This window comes from Eublepharis macularius, chromosome 18, assembly GCF_028583425.1.
Source record: "Eublepharis macularius isolate TG4126 chromosome 18, MPM_Emac_v1.0, whole genome shotgun sequence".
Taxonomy (NCBI): Eukaryota; Metazoa; Chordata; class Lepidosauria; order Squamata; family Eublepharidae; genus Eublepharis; species Eublepharis macularius.
Genome location: NC_072807.1, coordinates 25,857,663 through 25,883,389, shown reverse-complemented (window position 1 = coordinate 25,883,389; position 25,727 = coordinate 25,857,663). Strand labels below are relative to the sequence as shown.

General features: G+C 43.3%; 2 protein-coding genes across 2 annotated transcripts in view; one reads left to right on the top strand and one right to left on the bottom strand.

Annotated features, from left to right (window-relative positions):
• Positions 1 to 1,218: 1,218 nt before the first annotated feature.
• On the bottom strand, positions 1,219 to 16,149 carry SAXO2 (stabilizer of axonemal microtubules 2). The gene is made up of 4 exons (XM_055002159.1): positions 16,069 to 16,149; positions 5,651 to 5,830; positions 4,658 to 4,860; positions 1,219 to 4,019 (listed from the first exon to the last, which is right to left on the bottom strand). Exons 1-4 carry the CDS (start codon positions 16,101 to 16,103, stop codon positions 3,031 to 3,033), a joined length of 1,407 nt encoding a protein of 468 aa, XP_054858134.1. The 5' UTR covers positions 16,104 to 16,149; the 3' UTR covers positions 1,219 to 3,030.
• Positions 16,150 to 16,390: 241 nt separating this feature from the next.
• EFL1 (elongation factor like GTPase 1) overlaps positions 16,391 to 25,727 on the top strand; it is a 55,090-nt gene continuing 45,753 nt past the window's right edge. Inside the window, exons 1-8 of the mRNA XM_055002997.1 lie at positions 16,391 to 16,467; positions 17,444 to 17,545; positions 18,888 to 18,955; positions 19,047 to 19,131; positions 19,483 to 19,616; positions 21,088 to 21,225; positions 22,284 to 22,498; positions 24,781 to 24,904. Of these exons, the coding sequence (XP_054858972.1) occupies positions 17,455 to 17,545; positions 18,888 to 18,955; positions 19,047 to 19,131; positions 19,483 to 19,616; positions 21,088 to 21,225; positions 22,284 to 22,498; positions 24,781 to 24,904 (855 nt within the window). The 5' untranslated portion in view covers positions 16,391 to 16,467; positions 17,444 to 17,454. The remainder of the gene's footprint in view (positions 16,468 to 17,443; positions 17,546 to 18,887; positions 18,956 to 19,046; positions 19,132 to 19,482; positions 19,617 to 21,087; positions 21,226 to 22,283; positions 22,499 to 24,780; positions 24,905 to 25,727) is intronic.

Sequence of the window (25,727 nt, the reverse complement as noted above, 5' to 3'; positions counted from 1 at the left end):
GCAGGCAATGGCAAAGCACCTCTGTTAGTTTCTTGCCATGAAAACCCCACCAGGGGTTGCCATCAGTCAAGTATGACTTGAGGGCACTCACCACCACAGCCCTAACCAGTAGCTGAACACACAAAGGTACTTTATACTGTGGCAGACTATTTAGTTTATCCAGGTCTATACTGCTTACTCTGACTGGCAGTGGCTCTCCAGACCTCTCGGGTGAAGGTCTGTCAAATCTCCAATGCCTGATCCTTTTGAATGGAGATGTTAGGAATTGAACCTAGGAACTTCTGCCTGGAAAGCAAGTACTGTACGCATCCCAGAAATAAGAAAATATGCGCATAAACTGCCTTATGCAGTCAGAACATTAATCTTTCAAAGTTAGTCCTGTGGCTGGCAGTGGCACTCTAGGGTCTTGGAGAGGGGTCTTTCCCAGCACTTGTTCCCTAGACCTGCTTTGGATTGAACCTCAGACCTTCTGTGTGTAAAACAAGATACTCTACTCTGAGCATGTCTCCTCCCATTGTAGCTGCTGCTGCTGCAAGGTCAGGTTTTTTGTGGCAAGAGGTCACTGAAGACTTGACAGTATTGGATGTGATGAATGTACAAATAAACAAAGTGAGCATGGGGAAACAGTCAAGATGCAGACGGTCAAGGAGTTTAATCAACATCCGCTCCACAAAAGCAAAACTAACTTTGGAGTCTCCCTGTGTTCCCTCATACTAGCCTGCTTCACCCTCCCTTCCCTCAACATCTAGTCTCTACTGGCTGTATTCTAACAACCCAAACTATTTCTTTCCAGCTCCCACCCAAGTAGGGTGTACATTTGATGAGAGGTAAGTGAATGCATGAAAAGCATTGCATCTGACATGATGTGAGACAATGTGGAAGTTCCGTAGGTAGGTTTCCTTCTATGAGGAGCATTTATTCAAGCACATGTTGCCAGTTGGCAAATAGTCAAAGTGTACATGTGAATCCGCCTTGTGCGAGCAAGGAATGAACGAAGAAATTCCCGGAGAGTCATTTACCAATAAAAGACAAGAAAACAACACTGAGAGCATGTTCTCAGATTGGATTGGGAACCCATCTTGTCACTACGGCAGATGTCTGAAAGAAACACGCATACACTGCGTCTGTACGCTGACAATGTGCTTACAGAAAGCTATCTTCCGAAGGCAAGGTGGCCAAACTCCAGTTTCAAATGTAAAAAAACAACAATAGGAAACATAAATAATATCATCTTTTAATTGAATTTTCCCCAGTTCCAGAAGATTAAATTTACATAGGACAAAGAAGAGAACAAACAGGCTCCAACCTCAGTTTGTGCTGCGAGAGTACCAAGGATACCAATGGGAATAATATGAACAGAAGCCCTCTTCTTTTTCTTTTTTACCCTTAATGATATATTTTGTGCTTTCTTTAATGCCATTCAGTGCCTGATCTCGGACTCTGAATTTGGTGATTTGGAATACAGTACATAGGATTACATGAGACTTCAGTTATACAATGGCTTTCCCTGAAAGAACGAATATAAGATAACGCACTGCTCGGATCAGATGAAAATGATGAAAAGCAAAAAGCGGTGCCAGTTCTCGCTCTGTTTCACAGGCCTTAACCAAGCCCATGAGTTAATTACACAAACAAACCAAAGCTACAATCATATTCTGAATATCCAAATGCAATTCAATATTGAATCATTTCCCCCCTAAGTGAAATGGACAATCCAAAACAAAGTGTCCTGTTAAACCCCCAGGCCCCAATCTAGATAAAATTGCTATGATTGAGTCCTACTCTAAAACCAAGGCAACAATTTAGCCACCACCAGTTTTAAAGGGGGCTGTGGCTCAATGGCAGAGCATCTGCTTGGCATGCAGAAGTTCCCAGGTTCAATCCTTGGCATCTCCAGCTAAAATGACTAGATGATGTGATGTAAAAGACCTCTGCCTGAAACCCTGGAGAGCTGTTGCCAGTCTGACTGACCTTGATAGACACATGGTCTGATTCAGTATAAGGCAGATTCATATGTACAATTCTATCGTTTTCAGTGGGATGTGAATCATGGATTTCTGTACGGCCTATGCACCAAACAATCCCGGCCCATCCTTTGTTGCGGTGAGCTGGGACCGCTTAGGCAACACGTGAATGACTTGTTAATGTGTGAGATGAATGTGATTCCAGAGGGCTGAGAGCATCTTGAAATATTTGGTGGGGGGAAGGTATGTCAGTTTAGAGACCACCCTGATATTTCAATTAGTACAATAGTTTGGTGTAGTGGTTAAGAGCAGCGGGACTCTAATCTGTAGAACCAAGTTTGATTCCTCACTCCTCTTCTTGAAGCCAGCTAGGTGACCTTGGGTCAGTCACAGCTCTTTCAGCCCCACCCACTTCACCAGGTGATTGTTGGAAGGATAATAATAATACGCTTTGTAAAATGCTCTGAGTGGGTGTTAAGTTGTCCCGAAGGCAGAATATAAATTGAATACCATCATCATCATCATCATGTTGCTGCTCTTTTTTAAAAAAAATATATATAAGGATATAACTTTATCTCAAGTCACAGCATTGGTGCATGGAGCTAAGACATCTCTGTTTACTGCTACAAGTGACTTTGTGTGCTTAGGTGGAGAGGTCTTTCCCAGTTCCACGACGTAAGATATTTTAAATGGAAATGCCAAGGATTTAAACCGATGTGCCAAGTATGTATTACCTCAGCTCCCCGCTCCTACACATTTTTGAGAAAGTGGGATGAGAGAATTGTGTTTGCTGTAGATTTAAGATGGTGTGCATCCTATTGAAGAAAGAAAGCATCCTATTGAAAGGTGTTCTAAGATGCAGTTGAAGAAAAGAGATTCCAGAGAGATACTGACACATATTTTACTAATAATTGAATCTTCACCAATCTCTTAAAAATGTAATTTTTTAAAAAAAAACCTGTTAGTGTGCTTATTTTTGATTGTTTAGTTGCTTTAACAGTTTTCCCATTGCATGATAGTCATCAACATACTTATACAAGAATATGCAAACTGCTGTAATTATGAGTTACGATACAACTGCTATTTCCTTTGGAACATGATTACCATTTGCGTGAGCAATCTTATTGGTATCTGGTGTAGCTTTGCGGAAGAACTTGTGGCCACGAGAATCGGTGCTTACAAAAACGTATCCTGGAGGAGACGGATAGGTTGCTGGGCAGATGACCTGCATCTTTGGAGTATATTCTGTACGGTACATGGTTCCCTCTTCAAAAGGTGCTGAACTAGACAATGCCATCTTTAAAGGTTTGCAGCTTTGAGTTGGAACTATACTGTGTGGTATGTAGTGAGCTCTGAAAGTGGTCATATCATCAAATTTCCCAGAAGGCTTTGGCATTTCCTGGGGCCTCTTGATCATATCTTGCCGATTGGTATCCCAAGCTTGAAAGTCATCCCTCATGGTTGTGTTCCCTTGGAAGGGAGCGTTACTCTTCCTGCTAGTTTCTAATGGTCTCATGAGGACAATTGGATTGACTTCATGTTCAACGTAATCAAGATGGGATGTAGTATTCAGGTCCATATCACCTGTGGGTGGAACATATTCTTTTGCTTTGTGGACTTCAGGTAAGGAAACTGCCCATGGCGGAAAACTATCACGGAATTCCGTCATTCCATTAAAATGAGCCTTTGATTCTATTTTAGTGTATTCAGGCTTGAAGCTCTTCGGAAGCTCGCCCAAAAGCCCTCTAAAGTCACACCGGTGGGTTGTGACGTCTTCGAAGGGTTGGCTGTTTGGTTTATACTCTTCTTTTGATCTCACCCATTTTGGTTCCAGCTGGTGAGCCACGTAATCACTGCGATGGCTTGTGACACTATTGAAAGGTTGGTTAGAAATCTTGGTCATCGCGATAGGTTTAAAACTTTTTCGGGGAGTCATTTCCTTGGGGGGAAAATCATCTTGAAATGTAGTGCTGTTCCCAAACTTCCCGGTGGGGGGATGGTAGGTGTCTGTTTTATGAGGTTCCCTTCTTTGAATTTCCCAGGCTCTATAGTCAGCTTTAAGAGAAGAACAGTGTTTAATAACTGGATTCTTATTGGGCTGCTAATATCCCATACCGAGGTCACAGATCTCCTGCATTCTACACAAGCTCTGCATTGGGCTGTCTAAAGTCAGTCAATCTTTATTATGCTCCACAAGCCATACAGAAGCAGAATAAGCTGGCTAATGATAATAGCTTTGGGTCACATCAATAGGCATCTGTTTAATTATGTCCAACCACTGTGAGCAAGAGAGAATCTGACAAACCAAGCTGCAGTTTTACACCAGTTATACTGAAACAGTTTCCTCTCTGCAGTGAATCCTGGGAAGTGTAGTCTAAGGATGCTGAAAAAGAGATCACTACCCACCATATACGAGTAAACACAACTACAATTCTCATGGTTCACTGAGAAGAGGGAATGATATTTAAAACCAATGGGGTCTATAGTGTAGATCTGCTTTACAATGTAACGGGACACTTGTCTTTTGCCTCGGAGCCTATAGATGACATCAGACGAGAGATGCACCACATTTAACCAGAGGGTCTACTACTGAGAGGCAGACCTCTGCACATCATTGGCTGACTGCCAGCCCAGCCCTTACAACAGGCACGCCAGCATCTACTTCTCTTTGCAAAAGCAGCCCATGTTATTACCTTGGTATGTGGGTATCGTATTTAGCTTTCCTCCTTTGATGTGCTTCCTCTCTAATGGTCTTACTAATATCACTGGTTGTATTTTGTGAGGATTATAATCTCTCCGGTAAGTTGTTCCCAGGTCAATATCTCCGGGTGCTGGTTTGTATTCTTCTTGCACCCGGACAGGCCGATTTGCCACATCATATGGAAGGTAGTCAGACCTAGAGAGGGAAAGAACAAAGAACAGAATTTAAAGAATGAAAGCCTGCAATACCAATTTTTTAAATAAGCAAATCCAAGGAATTTTTTAAAGTTAATTATTTGAAAGGCACTGTGGGTGTTGCTGCCAAATAGCATATGGGTCACAATTATTTATTTGCATGCTTTATTTATCCTCACTTTTCTCCTGCACAGGGAACCAAGGTGGCTGACATAATTCTCCTCTCCTCCATTTTATCCCCACAAGAACACTTTGAGGTGAGCTAGGGTGACAGCGTATGACTGACCCAAGGTCATCCAGCGAGCTTTCACGGCACAGCAGAGATTCAAACCTGGATCTCCCAGATCCTAGTCTGACACTCTAACTACTTATTACACCATGCTGCAACATTTACCCAGACTTACTGGTTCGGTATACCTTTTTAATCAGGTGCAGATTTTTAAAAAAACTTAATAGAAGTATTTATGAACACCGTGGATAGCCAGTGCCCTTTTAGAAGAGAGAACCTCGCCGCCTCTCTCGTGGAGGGAATGCCAAGAACATGTCTGCCTTTTGCAGTATGGGCAATCATAATTAAAAATAGTGTGTTTTTTTTTCTCCCAGAACTATCCATTTACAAATTGATGCCAGTTTTGCCAATGTAATTGATTGTTTAATTTAATTAACAATATTGGTCAAGTTAACTCATTAACCATGTAATGGTTCTGTTGGCCCTGCTGCTTCTTGCCAGTCTTGCCCCTGCTACTTCTTTGGGGGGCATCCCCACTTCTGCCTCTCAGTGTAGCATTTACCTGAAAGTTGTGATTCCTTCCATTTTCCCGCCATGCTTTTGGAATTCCTGCTTGGGCTTGAGGCTTTGGGCCAGAGGGAGATTGCCGTACGCAGGGTATTTGTCTACATATTCCGTCATGTGGCAGGACTCCCCTCCGTAGTCATAAATCCGTGTGGGATTGTGAGGACAACGGTGGCGCCTGAGATTTAACAGACAAGCAAACAAATCAGAGGAACTGTGAACTTAAAGCACAAAACAGAGCGGGGAGAAATGGAGCTAAGGCTCCTTCCCCAGGCTGCAGCATTTCAGTGCAGAGCTGCAAGCGCCGAATTCCATGCCGAAGAAGCCCACGTTTGGCAATCGGAGCAAAATGGCACTTGCATCCAGCGGCTTGTTTTTATGCAAGTGTTTCTACTTCCATATTTCAGGTTGGCTGTACATTTTTCTCCGCAAGAAAATAGGATAATCGGATAAAATAAGGTTTCTTTCATGTGCAAAGCCTGTGCTCTTTATTGAGAGAATTTATATGCCACCTTTCCAGAGCCTGCTCTGTGGGGGCATACAAGATAAAAGCAATACGGTAAAATCGTTGGTGACTCTTATATTTTTTAAATCTTGAAACAAGCCATAAAAACAAGCCAGGGACATACAATATTCAGCAGCCTAAAATTATTGTCATAAACAGACTCGAAGCAAACAACAAAAAGAGAAAAAGCCTCCAGTTAAGACAGGAACCTCCCGTTAAAAGCCTGAGTTTAAAATAAATGCTTTGACCTAGTGCCTGAAGCACTAGGCAAGCCTCAAGGCGGGGAGAGCCTTCCAAAGGCACGGAGCCACCACTGAAAAAGCCCTGTCTCTTGTTTCTACGTGCCTTAATCACTGCAGGTGGGGCCACAAACATCAGAGCTTGGGAAACAGATCTTAACAAATGGATCGGGCAGCACAGGAGGTACTTTGAGCTCAGCCTCCAAGCTGTTTAGGGCTCTAGGGCCCTGCCAGAGTGTAATGTTACCTCTGTGACCTCACTCATAGCTCCACTTGGAGACTTCTCTCTCTTGGCTGCTACTCACTGCTCTTCATCCTGCCTGTGTTCCATCTCCCTTTCCTCAACTGCTATTGGAGGATTGCCATTTGCTTTGCCACATTGAACCTGAGCTGCATACTTCCTGGAAATACATCAATGCATCTCTTTCCCTACCCAGATCTCGTTTAGCATCCTGTACATTCATTCCTCAGGGTCCAATCCTCAGAGGTAGGAGAGGGGGGAGAGCAACTAAGGAACAGGGGGCTCTTTGTTGCCATTGCCAAAAGGCATTATTTCATGTCCCAAAAAAATGGAAATGTTAACCAAAAAATAAATTGCGAGTGACTGACCTGCGCTTTAGAAAAAGCTCTTTACAAGAATAACAGGCACAACTAGAGGCCCTGAAGAGCAAAAGCCTTTGACAACTTATTAGATTAGAATAGCATTTATGTGGAGCAAGAGTGGTGCGTTTGGCTTGAGGGATCACACTGGAGTTTCTCCACAATGGTTTCCTGACCTCCATCAGGGTGGCTGTCTGTGCCACTAGTGACATTTCAGACCTCTCTTCCAGCAGGACAGCAATGTGCCTCTTGGTATCAACATAACTCCACTGGCAAGTTAAAGTTGATCCCTATTCTCAACAACTCCAGTAACACCCTTGAACTGAAGGCCCATGTCCTCCATCAGTAACGCTAGATAACTTTTGGACATGTTTTCATAACTCTAAAATAAAGGGGTGGGTGTGTATAGATACAGGTTATACTTATAGGATTCTAGACTATACCACTTCATTCTGCTGCTGGGGTGTCATGATTTTGAACATGGCTGCTTTAAAAACGCTTCCTGCATCTAGCAAGACCCTGTAACACCAGAGAAAGGATAGCGTTTAATACATGCAGGAGCTTTATAGGGGAGAGCATTCAAAGTGCAATCTGTGCCCTCCACCACCTGCAGTTTGAAGTGGCAAAGTCCATTCTATCATCTCCTTCAGTTGCATATGTAGATTGGGTTAAAGAGGAGCTACTCCCATCTCTAGATGTAGCTTTCTAGGCAGATATACTAAGTTGGACAACCAAATAAATGATTCTTGCTTTGTATTTTCAGGCAACAGTCCTCCAAGGGATGCCCCGACAGTGCCACGTCCTACAAGTACAACTTGATTTGATTATAAAAAGCCGCAATGCCCAGAAGGACTTAAGATCGCAAGTGCTTATAAACAAAGTGGATTCCTCAGTAAAGCTTTTAATTGCTGTAGTAAAAGTTTCTGCTATAGCAAAAACAGTGTCTATATTTGGCCCTCATCTTTCTGAAGGCCTCCAGCTTCTCAAACAACCTCCATTCCCTAATGCTGACAAGCATAAAAACTCCTTGGAGGATTCAGTAGGATTTATGGCTATTGGGACCTCTCTCACGGAAATTCAGTAGAGCTACTAAAAAGAGAAATGGCATCAACAAGATTAACCTGTCAGCAAGTATTTACTCCAGTACAGAAAGGAACCCCAAAGGGGGGGGGGGGCTCCCTGAAGTAGGTTGATTCTCTAGTATCCCTTCTGTTGGAAAGCACTGCCTGTATTACCAATAGCATGGCTCTCCATAAAAATGTGATTTACTGCTGTTTTAAACTGGAGTGCTGTAGATTTACTTGGATGAAAATGAGGGATGGTACCCCTGACAACAGGCCAGGATGTGCCAAGAGGGGGGAATAGAGGTGCAAAGTTCTCAGGGATGATGGTTTAGCTTGGTGGTCCAAAGGACCATGCAAATTAGCCTCTCAGGAGCAGTGGCACCATACCTGTTCTAAGCAAGCATCTTGTGGGTGTTCTGCTTAAGGGGCTGGGGCAGGCTGATTAGAGCACGGGACTCTCATCTGGAGAGCCGGGTTTGATTCCCCACTCCTCCACTTGAAGCCAGCTGGGTGACCTTGGGCGAGTCACAGCTGTCTCAGAGCTCTCTCAGCCCCACCCACCTCACAGGGTGATTATTGTTGTGGGGATAATAATAACACTTTGTAAACCGCTCTGAGTGGGCATTAAGTTGTCCTGAAGGGCGGTATATAAATCGGATGTTATTATTATTATTTGGCTGAGGGCCCCGTGGTGTCTCTTGGCACAGGAGCTCGATTGAATCCCACTAGAGCGACGGGAGGGGAGAACTAGGACCAAGGGGCACTTGAGCCATTTCTTAACTTCCCGATTCAAGCCCAGCAAAAAAGTCCTGCAGATCAACGGTGTTAGGGCAAAATGGCTGTTCCCCTTCATTGAAGCCACTTCTCCTTGCCTTCATGGAATAGGAGCTCAGAAACTCCTGTTCAAGGCACCTGGGGGTAGCTTACCGCCAACATTTTTCTATAATCACATAAAAAGAAGCATCTTAAAGTTCCCTATGTACCTGAAAGTTAATCAGAAATATCTCTCTGTCTCACCTCCTCTTCAGTCTGCTGCTCCGTTGGTGGATGTCAAGGCCTGAGGTTTATTGTGTGGGCTGTGATGGATTGTGACATCAGAAGGAAATCAACCAGTCATTATTCTCCCTGGCCTTCTCTCTCTCTCCTTCCTTCTCCACTTTCACTTGTATACATTCTGGAAAGCTTTTCTCTGAAAATAGGTTTCCAAAAGTCTAATTCTCATCTTTAGCTCTTCTCGGACCTCTCTGCTACACTAAAGTTCTGGCATTGACTGTGATAAATTTATTCACCAGGTAAGGATTTCCTGTCGTGTCCGATGCCAGTGTAAATGACCAACCAGAATTTTCTGGAAACACATACCTTATTGCAATGTGTGCTTGGTATTTGAATCCTGACATTAATCACTCTTTTTATATTAAAATAAATCAGGGGGGGGGGGATACTGATAAGTTGGGGCTAGAGGAAGAATTGCTCCCAAGCAATCAGGTGGGGAGTGTTTGGAATTACACAAGAGACACTTGATTTTTTTCTTCTTTCTGAACAGTTGATGTGTCCCAAATGAAGAATCTGGGTATGTCTTGGCAGGTGACCTAGTAACCATAATGGACCATTCAGACATGAAATCCCTGTGCTTGCCTGGGGAAAGCCAAACCATTGGATCCTGATGATGGCAGAAAGTGGGCCTTGAGTATCTACAGACTTGAGTATGACAAACTTAGGCACTATATCCTGGGATGACAGATTATATTTAGAGAAGGGCACGAACTGAAATATGGACCAAAGTTTGTCATGAACTGGGTTTTTGGTTCGCGAACTGGCAGTTGTCGGAGCTCATTTCTGACAAACTGCGATGATTTTTAAAGCGGTTTGTTTGGTTCGTTTTTTTGGTTCGTCACTGCAGACAGCCTGGCGCCGATCAATCTGTTACCTAGGCAACAGGGGGGAATGGGCTTTCTGCAGACCTTCTGCAGCCCCGGAAGTGATGTACTCATAAACCAAATGAACCAGTTCGCGAACCAGGCAAGTTCATGGCGGTTTGTTGTTCATGAAACGCGATGAACCACGAACTGCAATGAACCGCCATTTTCCTGGTTCGTGCCCACCTCTAATTATAACTGATTGGTTCATGAATGCAAGGAAGTCAACTGGCAGGAAAAGCATGCAAATATCCCCTTTGTGTTCCCAAATCAACATTTTCGATGGCAGGCCTAGTTCAAGGTCACAGGGCTACAGCAATAGCTCTCTAGTTGTGAAACTTAAATTCAGTAGATCTTCCATTCAGCAGTTATTGCCTGCCTCTATCCAGAACAGGATGCTGAAGTTTGGTATCATCCATCGAGGCAATTCTTGCACTCCAAAGGCATCCCACCAAAGATCGCACCAGTTCTTCTGCACACTCAATGCTCTCATTTATGCACAAATTTGGTACCTCTTTGGTACTGGCTACAAGTGAGCCAGCTCATTCGGTGTTTCTGAGGGCCAAAATTCCTGTTTGAGTCTGCTGACTAGCCAACACATCAGGGAAGGCAATCTGTTTCCTGGCTGTGCGTGCAAGCGAGAGTTGTTTTCTTAAGCTCTGGTTCTAGACAGCTGCAACTCATGGGGGGTTTAAGAAAAGTTAAATGAAATTAAAATGTTTACATCTCATTATGGAAGCATCCTACACTCAGCTGTAACCAATACCTGGTCTAGCTTCCAACTGTATTATTTTGAACAAGAGAGCAAAGTTGTGTACTTCTTCAAGAGCTGTCAGGATCCAACGCTTATTTTGCACAAATGCAGTTATGGGAACATTTTTGTGGGTTTTTTTTTTTAAAAAAGGAAAGAAAGAAAAGAAAACAACTTGCCTCTGAAATGTCCTTTGCAAAAACCTGGCCAGGCCTTTCATGGTGCAAACAAATGGTATATCCCCCTACTCAGTATGTTTTTAAACAAGGTTCTTCGAACAAGCTAGTCTTATGCACTAGCCTAGCTTGCAACAGAAACTTTCTAAAAATGGACTCAGCAGAGAACAGCAGGTGTACCTTTTCATGGCACAGAGAGAGAAGTTACTACTGGATAATTGCTGTACATCAAACTGCTGTTCAGAACAGCTGCCTGGTTCAAAAGTTGCAGCCTAATGTGCAGCTTAGAGTTAAACAAATAAGAGACACTTTCCCCTCATACTATTTCCATAGTATAAATCTGTTTCCATTCCGGGTTTTGTTTGTTCTGCAGGTATTGATTCAGGGCTCCATGCATATTCATATTGCATATGCAGTAACAGCTCTCTCTTTTTTACATCGCCCTGACCTGGACAGCCCAAGTGAGCCTGATCTTGTCAGATCTCAGAAGCAAAGCACGGTTGTCCTTGGTTAGTAATCGGTTGGGAGACCTCCAACAAAGACCAGGGTTGCAGAGGCAGGCAATGGCAGACCACCTCTGTTAGTCACTTGCCATGAAAACCCCACCAGGGGTTGCCATAAGTCAGTTATGACTTGAGGGTACTTGCCACCACCATCACATTGTTACATCAAGCTTAGGGCCTTCAATGACTGAGTATTCTCCATGTCCCTTGACTGCAATCTGTGAACAGAGTGCTGTGCCCCTTAATCTGTCTAATAGTTGGTAAGGCTGCCTGCACTGCCTCTGCAAACATCTAAAGGTTTTAATGGTGGAGCCTAGGGAGGGTGGAGTTTGGTGGAGGATGGAATGTCACTTCCAGGTGATACTGTAGGAATTTCCCCTAATCTCTGTGTTAAATACCACAGGAACATGGGGAAGTCCCAGAGCATCACTATGGAAGCCATCTTCCGGTTATTTTCTCTCCCACTTCTCAGTTTCTTGAGGGGGAGGGTTTACCCACCATGCGCAGGCAAACAGCAAGCCTGTTAGTTGACCAAATGATAGGGAAGCACCAGGACCATCCAAAAAATCCAAAAGGCAGAAATGAAAATGATCAGTTTGCAGCCTATTTCTGAGCATATCTGCCCTGACCTAATAGCCCAGGTGAGCCTGATCTAGTCAGATCTCAGAAGCTAAGCAGGGTCAGCCTTGGTTAGTAATTGGATGAGAGACCTCCAAAGAAGACCAGGGTTGCTGAGGCAGGCAATGGCAAACCACTTCTGTTAGTTTCTTGCAATGAAAACCCCACCAGAGGTCGCCATAAGTCAACTCCGCTTGAGGGCTCTCTCCATCACCACCACTGAGCATATCTATGCTACACAATTTTGTCTTTCATTGCTATGGCTTTCTGCAAAGAATCTTGGGGATTGTACTTCGGTGAAAGTGCTGAAAATTGTTACAGGTGTCTCTAGCCCCTTTTCTCATTAGTCTTTAGGATGAAAGAATGCGACTTTTAGTACACTGTGTGCATGTCTGAGCATGAATTAAACTAATGGGAGCAGAGGGCACTTAACAGAGCACATGCACGCACACTGGATTGTGGTGAACTGCTGCACTCTGACTATTACAGCCATAAGAGTGCAATCGCGATAGGCTGTGAAAGAATACACAATGCAGAAAAAATGTGTATGTATGACACACTTAGCAATTATCGAGTAAATGCTAATGTTAAATGAAATAGCACAGTCTTCTTAAGGCTTACAAAAGTAGTGCCACAGATATCAATGATAAATAAAACACACTAATGTTTGGAAATGAGAATGATGGCCGTCCCGATCCTAAAAGCAAACAAAGTGCTCCCACTGTATTTTTCTATTGTTTCTTCCCTTCTTGGAAATCCCGGTGCAGAGATGGCTCAGCTCCCCAGGTAACCAGTCCCAAGCAACATCTCATCCCACTGAAACAGAAATGCAGTGTTGTGGCAAAAGCAAAGCAAATTCAACATGCTGCCAAAATCAGTAACCACTTGAGAGTTTATTGACTGCAAAAATCATTGGCAATGTTTATTTCTTTAATCCATTTGTTTGTATATGTTTTGTAGTGTAGAACAGCTTGGAAACCTATTCGTTTGGCTCGAAGTTCCAGTATCGTCTCGCCCAACGTTTATATTGGCTAGGATTCAGAATGTTGCTTAGGTTTGTGCAATGGAATTTAAACACATACACAGACTCGTTAATCAGGTGAGAATCATCCTACGTCCTCAACTGCTTTCGAAACTGTTTCAAAAGCAGTTTACAATAAGCCATGAAAGGCTCCTATTAAGAGAAAAAGGAGACTGGTGGTGCAATCCAAAGCAGTGTTATACCTTCCTTATTCCATTGAACTCAGTGGGCCTCAGCGGACATAACTCTGCTTAGGAGTGTACTGTAAGCCCTTATGGTACTTGGATTCTAGCCGCTGGGTATGAGTTGTTACCCAAAGGAAAATACAAGATCATTTATGAAAATAAATAGGAATTAAAATGAAAGGTATACACTGCTTTCATAGGCAAGAAAATGCATGTTTAGGCTGTATAAAAATAACTTGCTTTTAGAAGAGCTTATCCCTTTCATTTCTGGGCCGCTCACAAAAGTGGAAGGCAGCAGCTTAGAGAAGTAGAGCGGAGATGTTAGCAAGGGGATCTCTGCTGCGTCTCTGCAGCCAGAGTGGTTGATCCAGTTATAGCTAATGCAGAGAAACAGCCGAGTTGCCTACCCAGCTAATGCCGCTTGGAAGGAGGCAGGACCAAACCAATGAACTGGAACTGCAGCCAGTACAGATGGTTGAAGAAACGCCAGTCTTTTGGACCCATGAGAGGGAATCGATATTATGGAATTTCCTCCCCAGGGAGATTCATTTACCCCCTTCAATCACTGTCCTCTACCAGTTGGTGAAAGGTTTTCTGTTTCATCTGTTATCCCTTAACTGACCTTTCCCCTTATTTGTTTTCAATGACTAGTTTCATGTACATGTACTGCTTTTAAAGTTAATTTTTAGTTTTTTAAAATGTTGTTTGCTGCCTTGGGGGCCCTAATTGAGAGGAAAGGTGAGATGTAATAAATAAAATTAATAAAAATTTTAATAATAAGAACCTATATAAATAATAAATAAAAGAATCTGCACATGGGATGTCGGCTGGAAATAGCCAGAGAGCTTATTTAGGTGTCTTTTAATTTAAATGTAAAGTTCTCCACTGCCCCGCCCTAACATTTCCCTTGCAGGTGCATGCTACTTTCCTGTGACTGTAGAACCGGGATTGGTAGAGTTACTATTCACTTCACTCTGTTGTCATGGTTGGTGTGTATCACATTGGTGTCTCCCGCAGCAACCATTGTCGAATAGGAACTAGTCGTGTTGTCCTCAAACACCACAAAAGCAATGCCTGGAGAGTGCTTACTGTCTTTGTGTTTGTTGTGGGAAACTACGTGGCACTTCTGAGCATCCTGTAACACAAGCCACCTGAAACTCCAGGCACCTTCACCAACATTTCCCCAAATGCAGTTGCACACTCGTGCTTAAAGATATGTGCACACTCATAGAGAGCATCAACACATGATGTACTGGTAGTAAGGAGGAAACGACAAGATTTTCTATAGCTATTGTGCTACTCAAGAGTGGGGAGTTTCTCTTCTGCACCAGTGTTTTTTCTTCCTGACAACATATTTTCTGCCTTTCCTCCAAAGAGCTTACAGTAGCTTATGTGGCAGATAGGTTAGATGGAGAAACAGTTTTAAGACTCTGCAAGGATTGGAAGTCAAATCTCCTTGTGCAAAGTCCTCTGTCTATTTACAAATTGAAATGTTTACATATACTAGCAAAGGAATGTTTTGGTTGCACCCTCCCCCTCCCCCCCTAATTGCCTCTTCTCTCTCCTCCCCTTCTCCTCCCTCCTCTTCTATATTTGACCAGTCTCTGTATCAGGCATCTGACGAAGAGAACTTGATTCTCGAAAGCTTATGCTACAATAAAATTGGTTAGTCTTAAAGGTGCTACTGGACTCTTTTTGATTTTGCTACCACAGACTAACACGGCTAACTCCTCTGGATCTAATGCTGGAAGAGAATGGGTGTTTGCAGGAAGGGGACTGTATACACTGTTGTTATATGCTGTGGACAAATTATTTATTTAATGCATTTTTGTCCCATCTTCTGAGGGGCAGTGTACACAGTTCTTCCCTTTTCCATTTTATCCTCACAATGCTATGAAGTAGGACATGGAGAGAGGAAAAACCACCCGCCCAAAGCCACCTAGGTAGTTTCACGGTGAATGGGGATTTGAACTGATGTCTCTTAAATCCTAGTCCAATACTCTAAGCACTATCTGAAGCTTTGCCTCTCAAAAGCTTATACATTGGAAATCTTATTGCTCTCTAAAATCCTGCTGCTCTAAGCACTATGCCATACACTCAACTATGATTTCTGTGCAAATGAGCACTGCCATTCTATATGCATTTAGCCAGCATGCTGTAGTGCTTGAAATGCTGGAGTAGGACCTGGGTTCAAACCCTCTCTGCTATGGCTGCTTGCTCCGTGACTTTTCAGCCTAACTTACCTCACAGGTTTGATGTGCATAAGGATCATTGTTGTGACCTGCCATAGCATAGAGATTAAGTGGTTGGATTGCAAATCATTCTTTTGGTTCAAATCCCACTGGTGCCCTGACCTTAGTAGGTGGCTTTGGGGAAGCCATTCGTCTTATCCCCAGCTCCTCAGCTGTATTTGGGGGATAATAATAACAATGATTTAGTCCACCAATCTACGTGAGGCACTAATCTGCCTAGAAGAGCGGTGTATAAACACACTATTATTGTTATTAGGATAAAAATGGAAGAAGGGAAGAACGATACTGTATGCCGCTTTGGGTTTCCATGGGAAGAGCAGCGGGTTCTAAAATAAATAGCTAAATAAGCAATCAAATCATCATCCATGATGAAGCTAAGTAAGCAGGCTTCGGAAGGCGGACGCACGCTGCTGTTGGAGGAAGGGCCCCCTCCCCGGAAAGCCCCACTGGTGACCACTTTCGTACACGCGTGTACGGCACCCGTCACGTCTGAACAGGCAAGCCCCATCCCCGAGGAGGAGGGTCTAGGCAACGGATGAAAAAATGCGGGCTCCGCTTATTCCTCCCTTCTCCGCGCTTCCCTTACCCGCAGGTACAAATCTGGCACAGGCACTGCTTCATCCTCCCGGCCGCGGCTGCTCCTCGCCGGCCTCTGCCCTCTCCGAGTCTCTCCTTCGTCTCCTCCTCCGCTCGGTAACCAAGGAAGCGCCCCGTCGCCTAGCAACCCCGCCGGCGTCCCTGCGCGCGCACGCAAAGAGCTCCCCCCCCTCTCCGGTTACGTCACCGCGCAACGGCGTGGGCGGAGCTCGGGCAGCGCTTACAGGGAAAGCAGAGCTCTGCGCCCACCTCTTTGCCGGCCGCGCGTGCGCAGAAGGATATGGAGCGAGGGACTTCCGGCGGTGGTCGCGAGGAAGCGAGAGCAGCGCTTCCGGGTTCTTTCGCTCGCTGGTTCGGGCGCGCAAGTCAGCGAAGTTCTGTCAGGCGGGTAAGACGGTCCTGAAGAGAGGCTGTGTGGTGTTGTGTTGTGTTGTGTTGTGTGTTTCTGAAGGAAGAGGTGGCGCGTCCCCTGTTCTAAGCCTGTTAAGCAAAGTTGATCGCACCTGAAGCTCCAATAGTGTTGCCAGCAGGCCTGGAGAAAAATGTTCTGTCCGTTTAGCACAGGCTTAAGGTGTGGAAATGGATAGCAAAGGCTTTTCATAGCATGGAGGAAAATAACTTCGCCTGGTGAATAGCATTCCGCTAATGCTGTATTTGAAGAGCCTGGGCTCTTTTTCATCAGGCAGTTGGCAGCCCTACACCCCAGCAAAAAAATATTTTCACATTTTGTGTTCTATACAATATCAGTGTTTATTTGAAATTTTATTTGTATCTTATATTTTTATTGTCTTTAAATAGTAGAACACTTGTTTTTTTAATTTAATTTAATATTTGGATTTTAAATTTGCTTTTGCTTGATATTTTTGCCGTGTTCTACCTTTTATTATACCTTGTATTTATGAAATAAATTGTTTTGGTTTTATTTTAGACTTAACATTTGTGTTTGTTTTGTATCTGTTATATCTTACATTTGTTTTGCTCTCTCCCTTTTGCCTGCCTTTGGCCCACAATTGTTTTTTTTTTAAAGCCACAATATCAAGACATAACCTATTAATACCACCGAACACAAAAGTGTAAAACATGATCCATGCCGCCAAAAGTGACTGCAATGGCTAGAAGATCTGGTATTCATGATAATTCCTAAATAACCTAGCTTTTTTTGAAGCTTTATAAGAATGGTGGTGTATTTATAGTGTATTAGGCATAGATATTCCCGTTTATGCCCATTTGAATAAATTGGGTTAATGTGAAGTAACTCTGCCTCTGACTGCAGTGTTAGTCTTGCTTAAACTTTATAACCTTGCAACTTTTTATACAGTTTGCCACTTGAGCTTCTCAGTATAAAATGTTTTTATTTACTGCAGAGTATCCAGCCATGGTTGTCACTAGTTTGAGTAAGATGACTGAACTTCAGAAAAAGACGGCGTTTATCAGGAATATATGTATATTAGCTCATGTGGACCATGGTAAGAGACGCTTCTGAGCTTATGATTGTACACCATCTTAAATCTTTTTGATGAAGATGCCAGTGCTCTAAAAAAGAGGCTTTGTGCCATGAAATGAGCTGGTTGCTACCTTGCAGCACATCTCTGTGTTTTGTAAGTACTAGGTGGGCACCTTGATACATGAGTGAATAAGAATTTAAGAGCAGGCCAGGGAGGGCAAGGGTCTGTCTGTCCCAGCATTCTGTTTAAAGTGGTTGTCCAGCAGGATTCTTCCAGGAAGCCTACAAGCAGGACATAAAGGCAACAGGGTCCTGTTAAGGAGAATTTTGTTTTTCTTCAGTCAGTAATTAGTCTCTTAAACTGTTGCTTAATGATCAGCAGCGTGAAGTTTGTCTCTTTCTATAAGCAGAATGAGTCAGATTTTGAGTATAGGTTACTTTGGAGTCCCACCCTTGTAATGTTCCTTGGATTTGACAGTATGGATGACAGCTCTCTTGGATTAAAGTAAATGAAGTGGCTTTCCCCATGTAGAGGTTTTGTGTGTGTGTTCAGTGTATTGATCATACTATCCAGTACATTGGATCCTCTTTAATCAAAATTTTTTAAAAAGAGAGTGACAAGTCCAACAGTGTAAAAAAACTGCAGAAGTTCAGCAGGGCAAGTAGTCAAATTGTTGTGATTTTTACCTGCAAGACTGCATGTTAAAAGCATCTTCCATAGTCAAAGTCACTGTGTTGGGAGTAGGGCTGAGGGATTCTCTCCTTGGCCTGTTAATCTTATTGTGAGAAGCAGGATTTTAGCATGAAGGAGTGGGTGTGGATGAAGGTTTTCCAGCCATGCCTATGGCAGGACTAACCTGTTGGTCTAGCAAAAAGGGGAGAAGTTACCATGTAAATAATAAGTAGGTTAAGCATGGGGCAGACAGACTAGTTCGTAATGCTTGTAACTTTTTATTTCTTGGATTATTTATTGCATACATGATTTATGCTCCACTTTTCTCCTTAATGGGGACCTAAAGTGGCTTAAACAACATCTAATTCATCATTTTATCCTCACAACAATCCTGTGAGTTAAGTTAGACTGTGTGTGTGTGTGTGACTGGCCCAAGGTCACCCAAAGTGAGGATCTGAAAATGGGTCTCTCAGATCCTAGTGTAAAACTCTAATCTGTTACATTGATTGTTTGAGGACTACATGAGCATTGCGGTATTCTTCCATGTTTGCTTTGTGCATGGATGCCCACTAGATTGAAGAGATTGTATCTCCTGTTAGGGGCATGTGTTGCAGAAATGTAATGTTTTCTTCGTGTTATCTTATATTGGTTCATGTGTTTTATTCTAACATCTTGTGTTTTTGTTCCCCAGGCAAGACAACTTTAGCTGATTGTCTGATTTCTAGCAATGGAATAATATCTAGTAGATTGGCAGGAAAGGTACAAGATTTTCAGTATTTATATCCAGCATTACCTTTTCCCACCTACACTTTCTCACATGTGAATCCTGCATTTTTTTTCATTCACACAGCTGAGATATTTGGACAGTAGAGAAGATGAGCAGATTCGCGGAATTACAATGAAATCGAGTGCAATTACATTGCTGTTTGGAAAAGGTAAAGTTGTTGGTATACTTCATGTATAGCATTTGGGTTGTATTTATTAAAATGAAGAACTAGTTCAGTAGAAATAGTGCTTGATAAGGTCCCAGAGCTGATGGGAGGGATGCCAGTTAGCGTTTTCACTTATGACTCAGATAAGGTGGGGCTCTCTTTAGCTACCAGAAAAGTCTGCTGGGAATTATGAGACCTGCTTGAATAAAAGCTTTGTAGGATGCAGGAATTAGTCGAGATGAAGTGGAAAAAATGATCTAACATGAAACCATGTGCTAATAAATTATAATTCCTTCTAAGTGGGCAAATGTACTTCAGAAATGTTCTCTTTTAAAATAACTTATTTTCTTCTAGATGATCAGGAGTATCTTATCAACCTAATAGACTCCCCTGGCCATGTCGATTTCTCTTCTGAAGTGTCTACAGCTGTCAGACTATGTGATGGCTGCATCATTGTGGTAGATGCTGTGGAAGGAGTCTGTCCACAGGTGATGGAGAGGGGAAACATGTTTGGGGGAAAGAAGTTAAAATGTTCTTAAAGACACCACCATCTTCAGCTAGAGGTGTCTCTAATACACATCATTCAGTAGCCTGAAAATATTGATCATTGAAAATGTCATGAGTAGAGATGGGCCTGGAACGAAAAAAACCGAACCACTCAGTTCATGGTTCATTAATTTCCACGGAACGTGAACTTAAAGAACTCGCCCGATTTCCGAACCAGTTCGGGGGGAGGGGCAGGACGGCCCCCTTCATGCTCAGAGAGCCCAAACTCACAGGGAGTTTTCAGTATCCTTTCCTCCAGCCACCCTCCAAGTTTCATGGAGATTACAGTATGGGTCTCTGAGTCATAAAGCCCCAAAGCTGGGGTGGGGGGTGGGGGTGAAAAGCTAAGGGGGGGGAGAAAGGGAAAAAGCACCCTTTCCCAAAAAACCTCCCCAGTCAGTAAGAAAAACAAAAAAGCAAGAGAAAAGAAAAGAGGCTTTTCGGCCCCTTTCCAGCAGCCAGAAGTGCAGGCCAAAGATCCAAGTTCCAATCCCAACACCACAGCCAGCCACCAAGCTCTCCTCCCTCTCCCACTCTAGAGAAACTGAAACCAGGAATCACACGGCTTCCCCTATTTATGGAAAAAGCCAAGAGATTGAACAACACAGGAGCACTCTGGTTGGCAGAAAAACCTGCCTAACATGGTTTTGGAAGGAAGAGATTGGTGTTACCATGGCTGCCGAAGGCCCATCACCTCAGTTGCCTTGGAGATTCTAACCATCCCCCCCTTTTCCTGGCTGGATAGGCCAGAGTGGGAGCTCTCTAGTTGGCAGGGACAGCTGCCAATCAAGCCTGGAGGCCTCAGATTGGAGGCAAGCTAAAAACTGCCACCGTTGCCTGGGCGAGAGAGTATCTGGTGCCAAAAGTGCCCGAACTGGCAACGGAACGGTAAGAAAAGTTCGTTTGGTTCGGAAAAACACAGTCCCACGAAACACGTGGTTCTTTGACTATGATCCGGCTGTTCCATACGGAATTTTGTTCCGCAGTTCATTTTGTACCCTTCTCTAGTCATGAATGTTATGCATGAGATCTAGGGGCATATAGTTAAGAGTCTGGAATCTATGTAATAAGACAGTTTGTTGATCCACATGTGTATGGGTCTTGGTAAGTACTGGTTTACCAGCAATGACAGGGATGTCTTCATTAGTACAGCTATAAGAGCAGAACCCAGCCTGGATCAGCGCTAGGAGCATACCTGATTCTAATCTTGGTCTGCACTACTGTGCTTAATGCTGGTGTATAGTTTTGAAAAGTAGTTCATATGCAAGAAAGGAAGGAAGGTGGGCACATCCCTACAGCCTGTTCTCTAATGTACCTTGCACAGTTGCATCAGGCTATAGCTATGTAATAAGCTGTTTACGTTTTTCAGTTTCATGAGATCTCATTCACATCATGCTCTCTTTTTTAAACTAGACACACGCAGTTTTACGACAGGCCTGGCTAGAAAACATTCGCCCAGTCTTAGTGATTAATAAAATAGATCGGCTCATAATGGAACTCAAGTTTACACCCCAGGAAGCATATTCTCACTTGAAGAATATCCTGGAACAGGTATGCTACAATAAATGTTTCTGGGGCCAGATGGGGTGGGGGGTAGACTGGGTGTGGGGGGTGTTCAGAGCCTCACCCTCCTCTGTGCATGAGGCCCTGAAAAATTTTATGGGGGGAGTGGAATATGACACATGTGAGATCAGTGTATCACATGAGAGGTTTTTTTCCCAGTAGCACTTTAAAGACCAGCAAGATTTCCAGCGTTACAAGCTTTCAAAAGTCATACTTCCTTTGTCAGATCTAACAAAAGGAGGTGACTGACAAAAGCTTATACTCTGGAAATCTTGTTGGTCTTTAAGGTGCTATTGGACTCAAATCTTACTCTTCTACTACAGGCCTACATGGCTACTCACCTGAAACTCTAGGATTTTTTGGTGCTGTTCGTTGTATAGTAGAATTTATTCAATGTGATTTTTATTGTAAGTTGCCATCGATCTTACAGGAGAAAGGCAGGAATAAAAACAGGGTAAATAAAAAAATAATGAGCCCCGTGATGCAGAGTGGTAAGCGGCAGTACTGCAGCCCAAGCTCTGCTCACGACCTGAGTTTGATCCTGGTGGAAGCTGGGTTCAGCTAGCCGGCTCAAGATTGACTCAGCCTCCCATCCTTCCGAGGTCGGTAAAATGAGTACTCAGTTTCCTGGGGGTAAAGTGTAGATGACTGGGGAAGGAATTGGCAAACCACCCCGTAACAAAAGTCTGCCGTGGGTCAGTAATGACTTGATGCTTGCACAGGGGACTACCTTTACCTTTTAAATAAATAAAATAGTGTGGCATGCCAGTAGCACTTGCTTGTAGTTCTAGCAAACTAGTGAAAACAGTTTTAACTCTGGGGGTGTTGGTCTAACTTGCGGGGGGGGCACTTCACTGTTTTCGCTTTGATAGTGTTTCTGGTGTGTTTGCTAGTATCTTTCATGGTGTTATGCTGCTGTATTTCTTAATGTGTATCAACATACACTTGAGGGTGGGCTGTTTACGGTCAGCCACCTTAAGAACCTGTTTAGGATCTAATAGATGGCAATATAAAACTAGAAATAAATCAAAGGAATGTATCTCTAGGTGAATGCCATCACTGCGACTCTCTTCACCTCTAAAGTGCTTGAAGAAAGGGCTGAGAAAGACATGGAAACTCAGTTGACTTCTGATTCTGCTCATAGAGACCAAGTGTACGACTGGAGTGCGGGTTTGGAATACACCGACGATTCACACCTTTACTTTTCACCAGATCAGGGGAACGTGGTATTTGCCAGTGCAATCGACGGCTGGGGCTTTGGGTGAGTTACTGATTCGTAGTTGATCCATTTTTTCCTGCTCAGCCAGGTGAACCCTCAGATTGTCCAGTTTGTACACATAATTACTGCATGTGCAGAAGTTGAGTGGTGTCCATAATTTTTTTTTTAAGAGGGAAGCAATTTTACTGGGGCCTATTGCTGGGTTCTGCAGTATACCTTTTTTCATTTTAGAATTCAACGAAGATGTATGTGTATATCACTTGATGATGCTCAGGAACCCATAACAGTCTTATGAGTAACTTCATGGGCAAAAAACCTTGCTGATTTATTTTCCCCTTTTGGGGGACAACATATGTGGTAGTTTTGTTGCTAAAAGTGAAACTTCTTGAACTTGTAAGTCTGTATGTCCTGGAGAGACTGAGGCGTTGAGTGTTGACTGTTTTAAAGAGTAAGAACTTGTGTCTAATTGAGTGACAGGTTTGTGTATTTCTGAGGCTGGCTTTGAACTGGGAAGAGTGCATGGTAGAGACAATGCTAAGGACTTGGGTGGTTGGTTTGATTATATTTGTGGCCTGAGCCTACCTATAGCCCCTGGAAATGTTTGTTTTCTAGGGAAGGTCTTCTGAAATTTCACAGCTGAGGAGAGGGTTCCAGAAGGCAAGTGAATCTGTAGGAGGAGGTTTCATTCTGGTCACTTCTTAGAACTTTTCGAATGGGAGTGCTTGCAGCTGATGTTATTGCTCAGGGGAAAAAAGTGTTTGGAAGGAGGTGCTTGTCATGGTAGCATGGATTGGATCCTGCCAGCTTGTCCCCTCAGATTCTCGTCCTCACAGGAACTCCAGTCCCATGTGATTTCTGTCCACATGTGTCCCATGACCTCCAGTATACTGGGGTATAATATAGCCTTTTCTGTGTTCAAAAGAGTTTCCTCCCTCTTTTCACCAGTGGATGAATCAGTAAGATGCAACAAGACTAAGCAGTTTAATGATTTTAGAGGTTAAAACCAGCATTCTAAATTGCTTTGGCCTCCAAGAAAATTTGTGCAAATGTTGTGCCTGAAAATCATTCTTGAGCAAAATAACTTATTTTTAGTGTGTGGGAAATTTTAACAATTATACTCATATTTGTTTGGGTAGGGCAAAGCTTATTTCATTGGCAGCCTAGCTTGCTAATTGTGTGTCATCTTCTATATTTTTTAAGACTACTTTTGTGATGGCCTTTGGCCATGTACAATAAAATATACCAACCTAGCAGCACTTTAAATAGAACACAAAAACTTGTTGGTAACCAGTGTAGTTATTTTGAGAACTTTGGATTTCTTAGGACTACCTTTGGTGAAGCATGCTTACAATTGTAAATCTTTTGAGAAGGAAAATCTCCTGCAGAAGCATCTTTGATATGCTTGTTCAGTCTCTTAACTGCAGTCTGATTTTAAGTAATAAAGGTTTAGAGTGCCTTTAGGATCTACCAGTCACATTCACTTCCTGTTTCATCAGAAGATGATTAAATATATTACTGGTGGTTAAAAAAATTACAACTAATTTGATTTAGAGAATGAAGGGAAATTAGAAGCTAGCTGACAGATAATTAGAATTTATTCTTGGCCTTCTGGAATAGAAGGCTTGCATGAAATGTAAGATTATTATGCTGGTTTTGGTTGGGATTCTGCTTTAGTAGTTAAGACTCTATGTCTTAAGACACTTTATGTCTTGTGTTCATATGTGCTGTCGTGGTCAGACCAGGATCTGGGAGGCTCGAGTTCGAATCCTCCCTCTGCCATGGAATCTTGCAGGGAGACATTGGGCGAGCTGCACACTCTCAACCTAACCTCTTTCTAGACGGTGGTGGCAGGATAAAATGGAGGGAGAGAGAACGTGCGCCACTTTAGGTCCCCATTGGGGAGAAAGTTGAAGTGTAAATGAAGTAAATAAATATAAAATGCTTAAACTTTTAAAATAACTTTTTGCCTTTATATGATAGCCTGCCAGTTCTGTGGTTTTAGATATGTGGCAGTGCGTTCACACGTGCAAGTTTACGTGGTGCTACAGTACGTGAACAAAGCCCCAGTCAACATAAAGTGGGTCATGGGTTTTTTTTGGCATATTAACACTTAAATGAAGGTATGCAGTGTGCCTTGAGACTCCATCCTTCATTTTATTCATACTGAGCGTCTGCTTCCTAGGCAGAACGTAGCTCCAGTTGTCAAATATGTTATATGGTTGCTATGCAGGTTGACGCAGATACCTTATTGTGAAGAAGTCTGGTTTTTATTTAGACATGCTTGTGTCAAGAGCTTGTCAAGAGCTTGCTTCCTTTGTTTCCAGCATTGAGCATTTTGCAAAGCTGTATAGCCAGAAGATTGGAATCAAGCCTTCGGTATTGCTGAAGACTCTGTGGGGAGACTACTACTTGAACACAAAGGCCAAGAAAATTATGAAAAGCGACCAGGTAGTATCGCTGTGTTCCTCTTCAGCTAACCCTAAAACTCATTGCTATTCTCCTTGTATTCCTGCCTGCTGCTAGAGGAAATGAACTTGCCAACAGTTAATTGAAGTAGACAGCAGTGCTGTTTTGTATTTGAAGAGTGCTCTTTTGAAAAAACAGTCACCCTGAAAACGCCAATGCTGCCCATTCACAGATTATCTTGCTGTGGCCCGTTTGTCGTTAAGTAAGTTGGACTAGGAGCCATGCACAAAGCTACATTTAGATGGTTGGCTTTGGCTCAGCTTTGACAATCACTCATTTTGGTATGTGTCAAAGGACTATATTTTCCTTCCTTTCTTAACCTCCTCCTTTCCCCACCCATGAGAACAAGTGATTTGATGCTGTCCAAATCAACAGCCACCACTAGCTGATGGCTGGGTAAGTTTATACTCAGCACTGGGCTGGAGGCAGATTGAAGGAAGTTGTGGGAAGCCTATATAAGCCGTCCATTCCCTATTATAGTCTTGTATCATGGCAGTGCATTGGCAGGGTTGCGCAGTGGGCTGGGTGTGATGTCTAGTTTCTCGTGGGAAAGAACTAGGGTGGATCCTGCAGACCTTGTGCTGGAGGAAAGCCCACCACTTGCAAAACTGATCCATGGGTTAGGGACTTAGAGGTAGTCCTGCTGAATCGGGCCAGTGGTCTGGCTAGTCCAGCATCCTGTTGCCGATGGTAGCTGGCCAAATTAGGCTATGTAGTTTATGGCGCATGGAAGCCTACGAGCAGGGCTGCTGGCAAAAGCTTTCAGCTGCGGGCTGCTCCCCCGCTGTTGGGCAGTCGGAGGCAA

What these genes read in the sequence shown, in the direction of transcription:
- SAXO2 (XM_055002159.1), bottom strand. Translation starts at nt 16,103, where the DNA reads ATGAAGCAGTGCCTGTGCCAGATTTGTACCTGCGG. An exon ending in TGCCAGATTTGTACCTGCGG is followed by an intron (nt 5,831 to 16,068) that starts GTAAGGGAAGCG and finishes GTTAAATCTCAG; the next exon opens with GCGCCACCGTTGTCCTCACA. An exon ending in TACGATACCCACATACCAAG is followed by an intron (nt 4,020 to 4,657) that starts GTAATAACATGG and finishes CTTCTCTTAAAG; the next exon opens with CTGACTATAGAGCCTGGGAA.